The following is an 18,604-nucleotide window of genomic DNA, read 5'->3' as shown; positions in this document are numbered from 1 at the left end:
CTCAAAATAATGATTCATGCTGTAATTCACTTATTTCACACAAATATTGCCACATTTAGGCGTATTTGTTTTTCTCAAAATTTCCGGACCCACCGAAACCATAAGAAAAAAAATTTTTGTTCGCAAAAATAAAAATACACATGTCTAATAATTTTACACGACAAATATTTCTTAAAAATCTCAACAAAATCAACAATCCAATCTTACTTGATTTTTCAAAGACTGACTCTTAAAAATATAGATTTCCGTCAACCATTATTTTTCTTAGAAGAAGATTAATACAAAAGTCCTTTAGAAGAGGATTAGAAGATTAAATGAACATTCAAAAGTTAATAAATATCAAAAGGATGGGAAATATGTAAGGTCTTTTTAATGGTATGACTATCCCAGAATCACGTACTTTAACAACGCAGTTGATTATTTATTTTATCTTCGACGAGCGAATGCTCACTCTTATCCTATTTCTCCTTTAAGGGTAAAGTCAGACTAAAACAATGATCTTTATGGATCTGAGGTTGAGGTTTGTCACGACCTTCTTGACCTGAAATACAAGCAAATTGCAAAATCTTCATTTGAATAAACACAAACGGAAGTATTTTAGAGTCGATAACATTTATCTCCGGAAAAAACCCAATAAAATTACCGTATTTTTGAGAATTTCACCTTATTTCTTAAAAAGGGCATTTCCAGCCTTCAACAAAGACTATATGAACCAAAAGTTCCATTTCCAAGAACACCTTAGTTGCAATCAAATTCCTTCCTTATGGCTTCTCAGAGCAATTTGGAACACTTTTTTAGGGGAAATGACAGCAGACAACAATTCTTAAACAATATTGATAAGAATTACATAAAATATTAAGGGTTTCTATTATGTATGAAAAGAGAAAGTTTACGAACGAGTGCTCTATTATTTTTTTATATGTTTTACCTTAAACAAACTCTGCCAAAATTACTGAAGCATCTTATGAGGGGGAAATTTATGGGATTTTCGATTTTTTATAGAACTCTTTTCATAACTTTTCCATGCCGTTGGTTTGTTGGATGGTCATCCAATCGGAACGCTCCGTTTTTCTATAAATATGGATTTGAGATTCAAATTTTATTTGGTTGTTTGAAGTCGGTAGTGATCAAATATGCATTGTCGTTGCTTTTGCGTAATACAACAGACCAAGAAATAATAGTTAGTATACTTATCCGCCAACTAAAACTTGGATATAGCAAATTAAAAGTAAGTGTAAATATAAATTAAATATTCAATTTCGGTATTTAAGTGGCTATTACACAACATTAATCAATAAAAAGTTCTCTGCTCGAAATTTTTAATCGCATTTGTTTTATTGTCTCTTGAATTCCTTTATAAGCTTTAATTACATAATTTCGTTCAGTAAAGATAGCTGTGCTGTTTTTCATTATTTATAATTATTTTTTTTTAAGCTTAGTGACTATTATCAATGTTAATTAACGTATTGTTAGTTGCCCAATTTATTTTAGAATTTATCTATAAGAGCATTTACTATTGCTTGATTTTGTATATATTGCAGTGCCATATTTTTTACCTGAGTGGCTTTTATTGATATTAATCAATAAAAAGTTAGTTGCCTAATTTATATTGGAATTTATTGATTCCTCAATAAGAATTTTATTGTTGAATTTATCTATTCCTTCAATTAGCATATTATATTAGTTGGTGTTGCGCACATGGCAGCTCCGCTTTTGTACTTGAGTTACTATTAGTGATAGTAATCAATAACTAGTTGTACAGTGTATTTTATTACTTATCTAAAAACACATTTTATATAAATTGGCTAGGTACTACACATTGTCAGATTGGTTTTGTATTTGAGTGCTCACCATTAGTCAATAGAAAGTTAGCTGCAAACAAAAATTTTGCGGAATTTGTTTTAATCTTAATAATTTGAATTGAGAAGAGCAAATTGTATTGGATTATGTAAAGAAAAAAAAATTTAAACCTTCTTTTTTTATATTTTATATTTTTGGGCAAACATAATTCCAGTAATCTAACAGGTTTTTTAGTAACTATTACACTTTTTCATAATTAAAAAAATACAGAAATGATATTTTTTTGTAATTAGAGAGTTAGAAAAAAATGCATAAAAAGGACACCAATCGGCTTCAAAGGGTTAAAGCTAAGACAATGTGGTTCTCTCTAAATTTTTACTTAAAACTCAAAAACACAGATTTATCATTCTAAGTAATCATAATCATTCTAAGTAAAAGACAAATCTATGACCAAAATTTTCTTTAAATTAACTGTAATTAATTTTTTTGGAGAATATTTTTCTTAAAACCAATAATTTCTTCAAGAAAAACTATTTTTCTTGAAATATAATAAAACTAAGTGAAAAATAAACTGCTCTTAAAAAAAAAACTCTTTATTGCTAATAATTTTTAATGCATATTGATATAAATATAAAAATGTTATTATATTGTTATTAATTGTAATTCAAAATGTTATTAATAAAATAGTAAAGGCAATAAAATAGTAAAAACAACTGTCTTTCATTCTTTTCTCCTTTGAGTGACCTTTCTCTTTTCTCTTCTAAATTTTTCGTTGAGAGTTTAACGTTGCCTTGATAAAATTATTTACAAGTAAAACTCAAAAATAAGGTTTTAATTTTAATGAGTATGATTCAGATATATGTTTCCAAATAATCACAGGTTATATTTTAAATAAACACAGCCTGTAAAATAATTTATCTGCAAAGTATGTGTAATTGCCTATCATAATACAATAAGATTCTCTAAAAACGATCCAGAATTTAAAGAGATTATTCGTTAAGTGAAAATAGAATTGAATTTTTCGTTCGGTAGACTATCATAAATGTATTAGAGTTTACCCATTTAGTGAAATTTTTTAAAGCTTTTTCTCGAAGAATATAATTTTGAGAAGAATAAAAAAAAAACTTGAAAAATAATTAAATACTAACAAAGTCTGAGTACAATATTAGTTGTTTAAAATTATTATATTTCCTTCTGGTACAAAATTATTGCAAAACAGGTTTCGGTTCCATGCCCCGCTAACAGTTGTTTTTTAATATACTAACAAGCTCACCTGCATGTGAGCAATTTAAGAAATATAAAGCTTTTTTTTTGTTTTTTCTTGCCGGATGACTCATTTTTAGTATTAAAGCTTCGTTACCAAAATGATATTAGTAGTTTTAAAAATCATTTTAGAAAACTGTTGATTCTCGTATTGATAGCAGATAAGGTACGTATCTGTTCTTCATGACAAACCTTAGTTATCAAAAATTAAAAACTAAATTAAAAACAAACAAAAAAAGCAACAAACTTTTTGATTTAAATCGGATTTTAAAAAAAATTTAAATCAATTTTTTTAATACTTTTATAAATTTACCAACCAAAGCTCTGATATAATACTTTCATACATCTTAATACTGTTCAAAAACAATGTTATAACTGAAGTATTTAATATTTCTAATTAAGATAGTAAAAATTGCTTTACAATTTGTGCACACATGCGTGAGTCCTCCGGTGGCTCAGTTAGTTAAAGTCTCTCTTACGTCACCAGTAGAGGACGGGGTCGCAAGTAAGCTAGCAAAACAAATCTGTTGTGGCTGAAAGTGCTTCCGCTGGCTGTGACGCAGAAGTTTGGAGAGAGGGATACCAGCTTAGGTGCTGTCCACGTCGTCTGACGTGGGTCACAATTACGTGGCTTTCCTTCCATGGCTGCTAAAAGATAGAGCCTTGAAAATAGAGGGTAGGTGCATGCTCGTGTTTAATTGTTGTGTGCATGCAGGCTAATCACTGAATTAATAAAATTATTGTTGTTTTCATTTAAGCTCATCATTCTCATAAATACTTTTTTTAAGATAAAATTGCCAGTTAAATCAATTAAAGAATAAATTATTTTACCTCAGGAAACATAAAAGAAAAATTTAACTATCGTAAATTACTCCTTGCAAACTAAGCCTTTCTTAATTATTTACAAAAGTGAACTGCATATTTAATAAGTTTTTAAGCATGAAATAAAACTAAATGGATATAATAGAAATATGATTATTAAACAACAAATTATTTTACATTCAGCTAATGAAGATTTATAATTTACGAAATTCACCTCCCTTTTATCCATATTTAGTCTATTTTTTATTTATTAGTGTCTATTTTGAACATCAAATGCTGATTTAAATATATTATCCACTCATTAGTTCGTTACATAAAAACCATCAATATCAATGTAATTAGACTTCAAAAAATCACAACGTTAATATATATATAAATTATACTGTAACAATTTATTTTTGACATAAATTGGTTATTTTTTGAAAGCGAAATCAGGTGATTCAAATAAATGATACTTTCAAAAAAATAAAATGATTTAAATCATATTTTTAATTAAGGGATTTAAGTTGCACGAACTCAGTGAAACACTAACGAAGGTTAGTACAACTAAACAATTAACTAATTTCAGATAAATATATTTTTACTTCTGAATAAAATTTTTCCTGTAGCAATTCCCGTAAGGTGTTTTTTTTTGCGCTAATTTTGATTTCGGGTTTAGCGTGCAAATGTACTTAGTGAACATTTTTCTGTTTACCAAGTGCTCTTTTTTCTTCTTATATTTTTTAAAAATAAGAGTTTATATGTAACAGAAAATATGTTTTCTTTTTGTAGAATATGTCATCTTAGAGCTGCCAAATGCTAATCGTTTTATTAGTTTTGTGAAAACATTTTAAACAATCTATTATCTCTTTTTAGTTTTTCCAAAGTTTCCTTCAGTTTTTAGTTTTGTTTTTATTTACTAAATATGCTATTTTTATTTAATTTTTGCTTATAATTGTGCCTAAATTCTGCCTTCCGGAAAAAATGTAAATGTATGCAATAATCTTTAAAATAAAAATGTTAAGTGATACTTAATTAAAACTCATTGTTTAACTTCATAATTTAACCAACATTTATTGATTTATTTATATTTGAAATAAGATACAAGACAAATAAATCCATCAAAATTCTTATCTGAGTTTCTTTTCTAATTCCCGTTAGTAATTTTCGAGACATTTGTACAATTATTTTGAAATTTGGTCTTAAATCAATGAAGAAAATAAGATTTTCGGACATTTTTTCCTGCGGAAATATCAGTTTCGTTTATAGCTCGCCTGACATTTTATATCGGAAGCAAATTACTCTTTCAAGTGAGACATATATCACAACTCATAAATGCCATTTCAAAGCGCGATTGAGTCTGATAAGCTGAGAAACTCATAAATCAAAATTCGACATCATCAAGTAAATTGCTAAAATATATTTTATATTTATATGGTTTGAAATGCGTTCTGAGATGATTTATTTCATGAATAAAATGAAATATTTCTGAAATTCTTATCATCGTATTTTTCTGAATAGCTCTATTTTAAGATTTTAGAGCAGTTTTTAAATATAGTAATTTCAAAATAACTCGAGAGTTTATTTTAATTTTTGTAAGTTTCTAAAATTCCGGTTAATAAAACACTCATAAATCCGGCTTGGTAAAATTTACCACATTTCTCGCTCTATGGAGACACCAAAATTTCAATAAAAAATTTTAGCGAAGTAATTTGGTAATGATTTTAATTAAATAGACAATAAAATCAAATTTTTTAATCTGTGATAAAGTTTGATAAATTTGGTTAAATCTGGTAATTTTAACATTATTTCTTAGAGCATGACATAAAAACCATCTTTTCGGTTGAATTTACTCTTCAGTTTTATGCCTTTTACTTAGAGTGTATCAGAACTATATATTTGAAAATCTGAAATTTCAGCAAACCGTTACCATATAGACGGAATAATTACCTAATGAATTGTTTTAATACCGAATGTTTTGGTTTTATTAACCAAAATTAGGTTTTTTTTAGATATGGTAATTGTGGCTGAATTTTTTTCTCCGTGTACCTAAGAGTTTGTACTGGGAACTTTAAAAGTTTTAAAACTCTGTTTTGAAAATATTAATTGAAATAAATTAATGGAATTACAGTATAAAATTTTTTAACGAACTCAATTGTATCAAATTTTCACGCATTTGAGAAAAAGGCTTTTAAAATTTTAAGGCTGCACGCAGTAGGCATTAAGCCACTGAGCAAAACTTAAAAATTCTGATAATTAGATTTCATTCCTGATCATAAACTTTTGGGAGTGCCATTTTAAATAACTAAGGCACCTTTTAATCTTTTCGGGACGGGTGAGTCATAAATGAATTCTTACGGAATCAGAATCAAGATAGTAAGAAATAAAAAAGTTTGGGCATAGCTAATTTGACAGACTTATTTTTGCTTTCACTTTAAATCTAGCACATCATTGTGCGTTAAAAGTGTAATTATACAATTTTTAATTCGAACAAAGTAGCTGTGAATTAAATAAAGCAAACTATTACTACCCCGCCCTCAAATAAACTGCTATAAAAATAGTTTGACTACCAGTTTTATCTTTTTTACCCTGATTATCGACACCCTGAGATTGCATATATGACTCGCCCGTCTCGAAGAGGTTAAGCAAAGATTAAAAAAAGTGATTTTTCCAAAACCCTAAAATAACCCAACCCCTTAAAGACAAACGCCCTTAACGCGTGTTAACATTTATTGAGTATTGCTGTTGGGGTAAAAAAAAACAATGGTTAGTTCAGCTAATTCATCAAGTTACGTGGTGTGAACCTAACCAGAACATTTGTCTCAAAAATGACTCAATGAACCCTTTCCCTGAATAGATCACCGCAAATTGAAAATGAACCCTTTGGGGGTGGTACCGACAGTGAAAATTTCTTTTTTGTATCTTTCAATTCTAGTAATTTGAATGTCTGAATTCTAAGGTTTCGATGTAGAATGTCAAACATCTGACTCAGTATTAGTCATGTAAGCAGTTCAAAGCTCTCTTCCAAAAATTTTGAATTTATGGATTTTTGTGAATTACCCAATCCTTGCAGGAGCTCTTTTTTTCTCTGTGAAAGGAAATAGTTTCAACCAAAGTTAAGTATATAAATCAATCCTGAATAGCGTTTTTTAGAAGTGGATGTTATATGCAAATATTTTTTTTTTAATGAAGTTTTGATTTATTTGAGCTTTGGCTGTGTTATTTGTAAGTCTTATGTTTTTTTCTTTTCTTTTTTTTGTGATGTAAATTTGATTTCATTTGGTTTTAAATTGCTAAGTACCTTCTAGCTTATATGAGTTATAGTGTTAACGTATAATTGTCGTATAAATTTTATGAATTTATAAATTTAACGTATAAATTTTATGTCATTTTCCTTCTTATTACACTTCTAAAAGTTAGAAAATTTTCTACAAACCAATAACCTTACTGTTAGAAATTTTTATATCACCTTGAACCATATTACTGCATTATCATGCGGTACAAATGTTCTGCAACCTCAATATGGTACTAAGTTAAACCATATTATCGTACTTTTTTAAACTTGACAACATGATTCTATGGTTCAACTTAAATGGAAATATGGTTCATTTCAACACCTTGTTAAGTTTTCAGAAAATTTGCACCGCATTAAAGTTCAAGGTTACAGATATTACGGTTCAGCGTTGAACTTTTTGCATTTATTTAGTGAGATAGATAAAATAATGATTAAAGAAATTAATGAATGATTAAAGAAAGTACGTCTTTGAGTCTGATTTCGCATCGTCTATTATTTTCTGCATTTATAATTAGAATATCGTAAATGAAGTTCTCAAACTATTAAAATTGCTGCTTAACAAGTAATATTCTGATCATTAGATTAAAAGCTATTTGGAATCATGTAACTTTTTTCTATTTTGTTTGATATATGTATTAGTAATGCATGAAATTTTGAGTCAACACAGTTTTTTATTTTGAGTCAACACCTATTTTAACATGCTCTCACGTGTTTAAGCGCGTATTTTCAATGTATTTATATGTATACTTTCCTCTATTACTTTATCAAATATATATATATATATATATATATATATATATATATATATATATATATATATATATATATATATATATATATATATATATATATATATATATATATATATATATATATATATATATATATACACTGCTCAAAAAAATTAGGGGAGCCATGTGCTCCCCTAATTTTTTTGAGCAGTGTATATCTATGCATATATATATGTATATACACTGCTCAAAAAAATTAGGGGAGCACATGGCTCCCCTAATTTTTTTGAGCAGTGTATATATATATATATATATATATATATATATATATATATATATATATATATATATATATATATATATATATATATATATATATATATATATATATATATATATATATATATATATATATATATATATATATATATATATATATATATATATATATATATATATAGTATATATATATAAGTATTGAGGCCCTCATTGAAGTCTTGAACTAAATAAAATGTCTCATTTGTGAATAAAATGTTTTAAATAGTTCATAACATTTACGGAATTATGATATATTAGGAAAATTCAAGCTTATATTTACTTTAAGTTTTGTGAACTCATGATTCTAATAGTCGATTTAAATTTAAAAAGTAGAAAAAATTCTATATAAAAATCTATTTGCATAAATTAAGGAGTAGCTAGAATTTTGGTTTTGTGTTTTACTACCTGAATGTTGTAAGCCAATCATTGGATTGACATAAAAAGGTTTATTTTTACTACCTTAAAACATCGGTAGAAATATAACCTCATGAATCGTAGGTAAAAGGAGACAAGAGGGAGTTATATTTATTACTATCGATCGCTTAAGAGATTGATTGTAAAAATGTATTACCTAGTTCTTACTTTAAAACTCAATACAGTATAACATCACTATTTTTTGTTTTTTGCAGGTATTTGTTTCTTCTTTAAAATCAAAATTAAAGAAAGCAATGGTTTTGATTGATGTTTGGCTTGTAGTTTCTATACTGTCTCACTTGATAATGACAGTATGGTGCCATGCTCGTTTAATGTCACCTCCTTCTCGTTCTAGTATGTGGAGATTAGGATTCCCAACAGAGAAAAATTATGATGATGATGGTCTCTACTGTGGAGGTTTTTATGTAAGTGATATTATTAAATTAACATTTGGGTATGTCCATCTTTATGTCAGTTTTGTAGATTCAATAATTACTAGTTACTCTTTTTTCATGTAATGCATTAGAAAAAAAAACGTCTGCGTTTTTCTTTTCCACCCCAATGTTTTTCTTACGACGATCACAGAATTACTTTGGTCAAGTAAATTAACGATGCAAAAAAGAGGAAGATAAGTTAAAGAATATACATAGGAAAAGAAGGCTAGCTTTCATAGACATACTGTAAAATACTCCCCCAAGAATTGGTACGGTTCCAGTGTAAAAAGGAAAATATAACATTTAGGGACGCAATTCTTGAAATGGGTTTACACCCACCTCTGCCCCCAACCACTATTAGGGCTGGGCATGAGAAGAGAAGTTTTCTCTCTCTATTTAGGGTTGGTTTGTTGCTGCATTTTTGCATTATTTATAAACAGTACTGTCTTATATATTTAGATATTTCTTTAAGAATTCATTTAGTACGTCATCCATATTGATTAAATCTGCTAACACATTTTGAGAAAGAATGAAATGATGAAATGGCGATTGGCGGGAGGCAGCGTACGCTACCAGTGGTACGCTGCCTCCAACAATCAGTTCAGATGACGTATCTGCTGATGGCCACTTTGCTTCGTATGCGCACGAGCCGGATCTTGATGTATATCTACTCTGATAAATCTGAGTATGGTGCTCTCCTGTAATGCCATGCCTGCTAAGCTTCAAACATGTTGTAGTGATCCCCATTCAAATATTGAAGTCAAATAATTGTTTATTATAACCAAACATTATTTAGAAAATAAAATTAACATTTCTGTATTTTTAAAAAATTTGTTTTGAAAGTTATATTTGCCTTATTCAGTTTATTGTGAACCCAAAAATTTCCACTAGTTCAATTATTTTTAATTGCTAAAATGAATGTAACTTTTTAATGTAAGAAATTTAATAATCTCGAAATACAATAATTTAAAAATTAATTTATTAATTTCAGTTTGTTATAAATGAAGAATTTAATGAAAAAGAAATGGGAATGAAGTTTGGCATTGCATTTATATACATAAAAATAAAATCTGCAATGCAAAGATATTATTTGGATAATAATAACCCAAGATGAAAATAATGAGTAAAAAATGTAATTGACTTCAAATTATTCTTTAAATTATATTATTAAACTAACGTCACTTTTTGTTTTTAAACATTGACAATGAATTCACTGTTAAACTTGAAATTCATCATTTTTATCTGTTAGCTTTGAAAATTTCAAGAAACTTATAAGAAAACAGATTTGCATAATTACCTAGACCACATACCTCTAATGATCTGTATGAGGTCTCGCAGAGCATTTTTTATTTTTTTTTTGGTTGATTAAAAAAATTACTATTTACAAAGATTCACCACATCGCTGCGTATTAAGTGCGGCAAAGTAATCAGCAGAAATGAGTACTTGCTTTTAATTTAAAACACTTACAGTAGTGTTATAATGTAAATAAAATTCGAAAATAAGTTCTAGGTCTTTAATTATTAAATTTTTAATTGTAATTTTTTGTTGAAGTTCTGATGGTTACAGATTATTCGCAAACCTCTTCAAAAATAGTTTTTATTCACGAACTTCAATATATATTTTACCATACTGTCATTGTACAAGTAAAAACAAACATAAAAGAATTTGATCAATTGAACTGGAGAACAAATCTTAACATAGTTTTTGGATGATTTAATTTTTTAAAAAAAAAACGTTTTAATATTTCATTTTTACCTTTCAATGGTGCGTGCGGCGAAACATTGCGTAAATTTTTTTTAGTTGAGGGAATCACGTGGGGATTAACTATCACGAGAACAAGAATTGGTATTAGTTCCAATATTCGTGAATGAGCCTTGGTGGCTCAGGGAATAGAGCACGTGCCTTCCAACTAGGCGAACCGGGTTCAAATCTCAGTGAAGATTGGTTGATACGAATTACGCAACCGACTCGCACCGACCACAGAGCTGACATAAAATATTCTCGGTGGTAGACGAGTCATGGGTTAGACTCCGCTTACAGGCAGGCGAATTGTGGGGGTTTTCATGGTTTTCCTCTCCAAGTAACGCAAATGCAGATTAGTTCCACCAAAAATTCCTCCACGTATGGAAACTTTTCCCAATACTTAATCCAGGAGCTCCCTTGACTTCTGGATTAGGTTCAAAATCACAAGGTTACGGAGTTCAACATCAGTAGTTGTAAACTCAAAATTGGGCCGGCTGTTCAACGACGGTTATAAAATATGCTGTATTTTAACTATTCATTTGATTATTTTTCTGTTCATATGGTAATAGTTAGGCGGAAAGTTTGGTTTTCAAAATTATAGTTCTTATTACCACTCATTTAGCAAACGTATAAAATTGAAAAGTAAATTTTATGAGTTCTATTAGTTCATGTAAGTATACAATGTAGTTTTTATCATATAATTAAAACAGTATATTTAAATAAGAGTGCACGGTGTAAAAATTCTGGAAAAATTAACGTTCTTGTATAGTAGTGATATTTCTTGTCAAATTTTTTTTTTTAACTCTGATAATAAAACTAAAATGTTTGATATTTAAACTATTTATTTGATAATTTCTTTGTTCAAATGGTAATGGTTCACAGGAATCTCTGATTTTCAAAATTATAGTTAGTTTTACCACATATTTAGTAAAACTACAAAACTGGAAAGGAAATAAAACTGAATAAATGGCTCTTATGCCATGCTCTAAAGTATCATGATAAAAATTTTACCACGTTTACTACCATTTCTACTACCAAATTTAACCCCATTTATTTCCATTACGCATACCCACATTTACCACATTAGTTTACTTTCGGTAAAAATTACCGAACTTTTTGGTGTTCCTATAGAGCTAGAAGCACAGTAAGTTTTAGCACCTTTTTGTAGTTTTAACCTTACTTTTATTCTCAGCTTGTCAATGAGAGATTTTACACTTTGTTCCGAGAAGTTTCATAGCGAATTTATGTAATGTTAAGTAATAATATTTATTTTTCAACATATTTGTTAAAAGTTTTTCTTTTTTTTAAATATTTAGGTGCAGTGGCAACAAAACGAAGGGAAATGTGGTTTGTGCGGAGATCCATACAATACAAAACAACCGCGTGAAAACGAGGCAGGAGGAAAATATGGGAGCGGCATCATTAGCCAGACTTATACATCAGGACAGGTAAAATATGAAATTCTAACTTATCTTATTATTGCTTTTTATAATCACATATCACAAAAAGAATCACATATTTGTTATCTTTGTGACTAAGCTTCAACTTGAAATTATTAAAATTAAAGCATATTAGGGTAAACCAACCAGTGAAGGAACACTACCAAGTGAAGGAACATTTCATATATATTGATTAAAAATAAGAATTTTAAAGTTTTTCCTTAGATTGATTGGTAACAATAGCTTACTGCCAAACAATAGGAAGTCATCTAGCAATGTTTTGGATTACCTGGTCAAATAGACTTCTCTGGAAAAAATTTTGAATTTGTTATTATCTCTGCAACACCTTGTTTCTTTGAAAAAATTATAAGGTGAGTGTTTGTATATAAATGTTTGAAGTGGAATTATTTGCATGTAATAGTTTTATTTTTCTCACTGTGAAAAAGAGAATTCAAAATACAATTGCGTTTGCGTTTTATTTTTTTAAAGCATCATAGCATTATAAAGTACTGAGATAAGGGGGTGTTTATTCACTGGATCACCAAACGATGAAAAACCAGTGAAGGAATTTGATGTTCCGCATCAAAAGTCTGTTAAAAATACAAAAGCAACTTCTAACCAGTGAGAGAACAGGCATGTTCCTTTACTGGGCATAGATTTCCGAGTAAATGAACAGTATGTGTTAATATGTTGACACTTTAATTTTCAATTCATGATTACAAGAAAAAGTTAACGTTTTCCAAGTATTTATATGTTATAATTTCAAGAATAGGCTTGTTTTTAAATATTTGTATGGCTTATAAATTCATAAAGATCATTAAAAAATAACCAAAATTAAGTGTTCCTTTACTGGGTGTTCATTCACTGGTAAGAGCTGTTCCTTCACTTGGTCTTCTTACTACTTGTTATTTGAACGTCCAAAATTTTAAAACAATATTATGTAAGTTCTCTACAATTTTTTTTACATAATTTGCAATTAGTAACAAATATGTTGACACTGTCGTTTAACTAAAATTACGAATTTTGAAATTAATATGATTTTTTAAAAGGCAGGCGAAGCTTAAGTGTTCCTTCACTGATTAGTTTACCCTATATTGTGTTTTTAATTAATAGGCAAATAAAAAGTTGCAATTAGTGAACTTATTTATAAATTAAATAAAATAAAAGATAAATTAGATATAAATAAAAAATTAGTTCTGATTACATAAATTACGAATTAATGAATTGTATCGCTGAGCAGCTATTAGTTTTAGAATATATGCAAATATTTTTCGTTTAAATTTCCACTCAAGCAAATATTTGGGTATTTATCTGTTTTAAGCGTAAAAATATGATAGTAAAATTATGTACCTTTATATCTTTAGGTATAATATGATTAAATAATTAAATTATAACCCCCTTTTAGCTAATTTTCATTGTGCAAAAATAGGTATATAATTCTTGTATGAAAATGTTAAAATTACATATATTTATTCTGATTAAATGTACAATTCGCAATATTTTCCCTATTCTAAAAGTAGGGCTACAAAGAATTACCATCCATAGAAACGTAATAATTTTGTTTCTCAATATATTAAATTCAGTTTGCACGATATTGTACTATAACATGGATGATCATTTGGAATTTTAATTTTAAGAGAAGCAAAGGACTACTCGGTGGTAATGAATACTGCTGATATTGATAGGGTATAAATTACTTAGTGATTATAAGAGGTTTAAAAAGAGTGTTTGCACTTCAAATTATTGTTTATTATAACTCATTTATTAATAATTATTTAAATTTTTTTAATAATTAAGTAAATATTTTTATGTAAATATCTTGTGCTGACTTTTTCTATTTGCTTATATTGAATATTTATAATTTTAGACCATTGAAGCGTTAGTGCATGTGACTGCAAATCACAAAGGCTATTTTGAGTTCAAAGTTTGCCCCAATAATAACTCTAAAAAAGAAGCTACTCAGGGGTGCTTGGATAAATATATTTTGAAACAAGCAAATGGAAATGGATCTCGAGTTTACATTTCTGATAAAGGACATGGCAATGTAACTGTGCGGTTACAGTTGCCGAAAGAATTGACTTGTTCACAATGCGTTTTTCAGTGGACATACGTTGCAGGTTAGTAGAATAAATTTTAAAGAAAACCACCCATAAAACTATACTTTTTTTTCATATTTTTAGATCAAATTAAGTAAAATACATTATATTCAGTGTTTTAATAATTTTTGGTTTCGGAATTTAGCATCGGATACTGGTGTCCTTTATGGCGTTTAAAGTAAAATTTTCCAAACATAGCTCACTTCCGAACAATAATTTTTCCGATTTGCACTTATTTGCAGGTATTTAGATCTATGAGACACAGTTATTAATCATTAAAATTTCTTCATTTACCATTAATTGATATTACAAAATCAATTAATGATAAATTTTTAAATATTGATTTGAAAAAAGTTTGAAAAAACATTTTTTGGATTTTATATTTTAGAAAAAACATAATTCCGATAATCTAGCAATTTTTTTAGTAACTATTAGACAGTTTTTTATAATTAAAAAATAAAATACTGAAAAATATTTTTATTTGTAATTAGAGCGTCAGAAAAACAAATTATATGTAAAAGAGTCACCGGTGTCCCATCTTCGGTAAAGCGATAAAGTGTTATTTTATGTTTTCATATTTTAGATAGTCTTTTAAACCATCACCAAATTATTTAATTTATATGAAAAATAGTTAACTATTCTCTTAAGTTATTTGGACATAAATAACTGCAATTTTTGTTACCTTGTATCAAATTTTCATGGATTAGAAAAGCATAAGAAGAAGATTCCTGGACATGCCAAATGTTCGGAATCATGATAATAAGTTTCATTAAATATAATTAAATTTAAATTCATAAACTAAAATTTTTAAAAAGCGTTCGAATAATTTATTGAGAGACCTCGCACTCTCTAGCGTCACACACACTTATGCACGTCAGTTCTGCGCTACACTGTTATCATAGAACTATCTCGATCCTCTACTGCTCTTGCGCAAATGGGAACGGGATACATGGGATTAGTCCCTGCTTTATACGTATGAGAACGGGAGAGATGCCATGTGCATGAGAGTGCGAAATATTTCTCAAGCAATTAAGATTAAGTGCGTTTAGCAAGGTGATAATAGGCTTCTAAATAATTGTATGTTGATAAATAATTAATTGTCATGTATTTACAACTTAACTGGATTTTAAAATTCATATTTGATATAGCATATAGAGTGTTTTGGATTACACGTAGGTTTCTATGCTGAGAGAGGCAAGCGAAAAAAAATGCCTTTTTTAATTCTTTACAGAAGATGGTAGAAATTTACTGCGCCTTTGGCTCTATGAGAACATCAAAAAAACTCGGTAATTTTACTGTGTTAATGATTTTGGTAAAAATAACTTTGAAATATAGATTTAAAATAGGTGATAAAATTTGGTAATTTCATAACGATACCTTAGAGCATGAAACAAAAACTATTTTTAAACTATATATTTTTTTTTAATTAAAAAGAGAATTTCCGGTAAACATAACCATATGAAAGGAAGAACTTCCAAGTGAATGGATATCGTATATTTATATTATATTATCGTATATTTATCCTGGTTATACTTGGAACCAGGATTATGTTTTCCCCCCAAAAATATCATTACTCTACAGTACTGTAATTTTTCCAGAATTTTTTTATCTATGTGAACAATGCCTGCGAACTAGGGTTCTGCAATACTAGGCAAAGTTGAAATTTGAGTTTCATCTTAATTTTCTTTTCTGCACTGAAATTTTTAATATATTCTCTTAACATATATAGTATTATATAAGTTATATAAGTCTATATAACTTATATAATACTATATACTTATATGTATATAACTTATATAAGTTATATAAGTCTAGGTATTTAGCCTAGTATGAAATAGTGATTATATAAGAAATAATTTGTTACCATAATATATAAGTTGTATGCCTATTTTCAAATTATAGATACATTTTATTAAACTTTTCTTTGCATACCTATTATACTAACTGTACTGGTTCTCTTTATACCTTCCTTTTGTTATTTATAACTAGCACCAGTTAAGATTAGAAAGTATTAAAAATTGGGTCAATACGGCAATTTTTGATTAAGTCTGGTAAAATGTCTTTAATGATGTTTTAGTTTAGCTAGGGCGACATTTTATCCGTTTTAAATGTAGTGTTATATTTTTCTAAAGGAGATGCAGATGTAATGAAAAACTAAAGTTTTCCTAAAAATTTAAGTGTATTTATTGTTTTCAGGAAATAACTGGGGTTTATGTGAAGACGGAACTGCTGGCCTAGGATGTGGACCTCAAGAAACATTTAGAGCATGTGCGGATATCGAAATAAAAGGTTTACACGACTTTGAGACAAGAAAACCAAATAAGAATAATTTTAAACCAACTACGGGCTTTGATTTTGATCACAACGGTATCAACAACAAAGTTTTTGAAACTCCATCATTCCCGAAGAATCCAACAATATTATACAAACCATTACCACATGCTCATGCAGATGAAAATCATAAAACTCATACCAATACGTTTCAGTACACCAACCAATTTTTCAAGAATAATCAAGACAATTTGGCATGGAAATTTTTAAGCCAATTTGGCGATGATTTGATGAATCATGACACATTTCCTTATTTCACTAGCAATCATTTCTTAACAGGCAATCTCTTTGACACTACTAAAAAATATCTAGATAATCATAATGATTACTACGCCATGCATCCGTCGAAATCCAATGTAGAAAATTCTGAAGTGAATGGAGATAGTGTGTTATCCAAGCCAATGTTTTATTTATTAAGCAAAATTTCTGAAAAAGGCGATTCGAACATTGAACCAGTTTCGTATTTTACTTCTTTTCATAATAATGAACTCAGCCAAAATAGTGAAGATACTACAGGAGGATTTGATTTAGGTGGCCGAAAGTACAAAGATTTCTGGTTTTTGTCTTAAGTTCTATTCTATTGTCTTGTTAGGGATCTGCTTTTTATTGTTATTGTTTTATCACTTTCATGGTTACTTGTTGATATACATTTTTGCTCAATTGTTTCCTTGTAAAAACGACGTGTACATTAATTAATAAAATCTGTGCTCGTAACTCTAGTGCTATTTGTTCATGTTATCACCCGAAACAAAAATAAAGGAAATATAATTTTCATATTGTAACTTCGTTGCAGAAATGTTCTTTATAATGTTTGAATGATGTTTATAAACGTTGCTTTTTTAAGAATTTGAATTTGATTTTCTAGAGAAAAAGTTGAAAATCAAGCAATTTTGTTGGTTTAATGTTGTTAGGTATTTTATATTTTCAGAGCTCAATGTGTTTACAAATAACTATTCTACAAAATTCGAAATTGTTCTTAAATACGTTTTGTAATGCTTGTCTTTTAAAATTATATAATATATTTTGGATTTGATCTTCAAGCTTTTTTTTGAGATGGCAAAAGAAATGCTTAATTGTCGATAAAGATGTTACGACGAGTTTAAAGTTGCAACCATTTAGAAAATAATTAACCAAATTTGCTTGTAAATCCACATTTGTTAGTCATAGATAGTTTACCCGAAAATTATTCTGAAAAATGATGTCTTTTACATTAGAGTTTTCGCGCATTTTATAGTTCCCTTTTCATTATTAATATGAGGTTAGCATATTAGATATTATTATTATTACCTTTAGATATGAAGACCTTTTAATTATTTTCAAAGTGAGACTTAAAGGAACCTACTTAAATTTGTCCAATTCATAACTTTTATGAGAATTGGACTACTTCAAGTTACCATATTGATGTATGATGAAAACGAACGTGGATACGTCTCTTCTAATCCCCATTTAGCTATGGTGAGGAAGTAATGGCTAATAACTCTCTAATCTTTAAAAATGAATGTTCGGAAAAGACACACAGCCATCCGTTCTTAATAGTCTGACTATTCTTAAAACTAATAAAGCAGCCAGTGTGAGTCAGGAAACAAAAACATCAGATCGATTTTTTTTTAAGTTTGGAGAAAATTTTCATCCAGCATTAGTCTTACTAGTATGTGCTCCATAGTTCAGTTTTTTTGCTCCGAAATCTAAAAACTTTACGGAAGAAAGTAAATTTCAGTTAAATAAAGCTGTTTTTCTGTCTATCTCGGTACAAAGCTAGCGTTTGGATTAAATACATGGGTATATTTCAAAAAGCCTAAAAGAAAACCTTTTAACTATAACGTGAGTTTAAGTATGTAATGAATGAAAGAAAATCCTAAAAATTTGCATAGCGTATACATTCAAAATTATATGACAAGATGATAATTACCTTCCGTTTAAAAAAATCACTATAAAGGC

The 18,604-nt window shown here is 28.2% G+C and overlaps 1 protein-coding gene across 1 annotated transcript; it reads left to right on the top strand.

Annotated features, from left to right (window-relative positions):
* Nucleotides 1-1,111: 1,111 nt before the first annotated feature.
* Nucleotides 1,112-17,377, top strand: LOC107437378 (uncharacterized). The gene is made up of 5 exons (XM_021148935.3): nucleotides 1,112-1,228; nucleotides 8,838-9,047; nucleotides 12,117-12,248; nucleotides 14,107-14,356; nucleotides 16,532-17,377. The coding sequence occupies exons 2-5, from the start codon at nucleotides 8,877-8,879 to the stop codon at nucleotides 17,233-17,235; spliced, it is 1,257 nt and encodes a 418-aa protein (XP_021004594.3). The 5' UTR covers nucleotides 1,112-1,228; nucleotides 8,838-8,876; the 3' UTR covers nucleotides 17,236-17,377.
* The last annotated feature ends 1,227 nt before the right edge of the window (nucleotides 17,378-18,604 follow it).

Source organism: Parasteatoda tepidariorum, chromosome 6 (genome assembly GCF_982258835.1).
Source record: "Parasteatoda tepidariorum strain Cologne lab strain chromosome 6, Ptep-v5.0, whole genome shotgun sequence".
Taxonomy (NCBI): Eukaryota; Metazoa; Arthropoda; class Arachnida; order Araneae; family Theridiidae; genus Parasteatoda; species Parasteatoda tepidariorum.
Note: the sequence above shows the minus strand (reverse complement) of the source record. Positions and strands in the feature narration are given on the sequence as shown.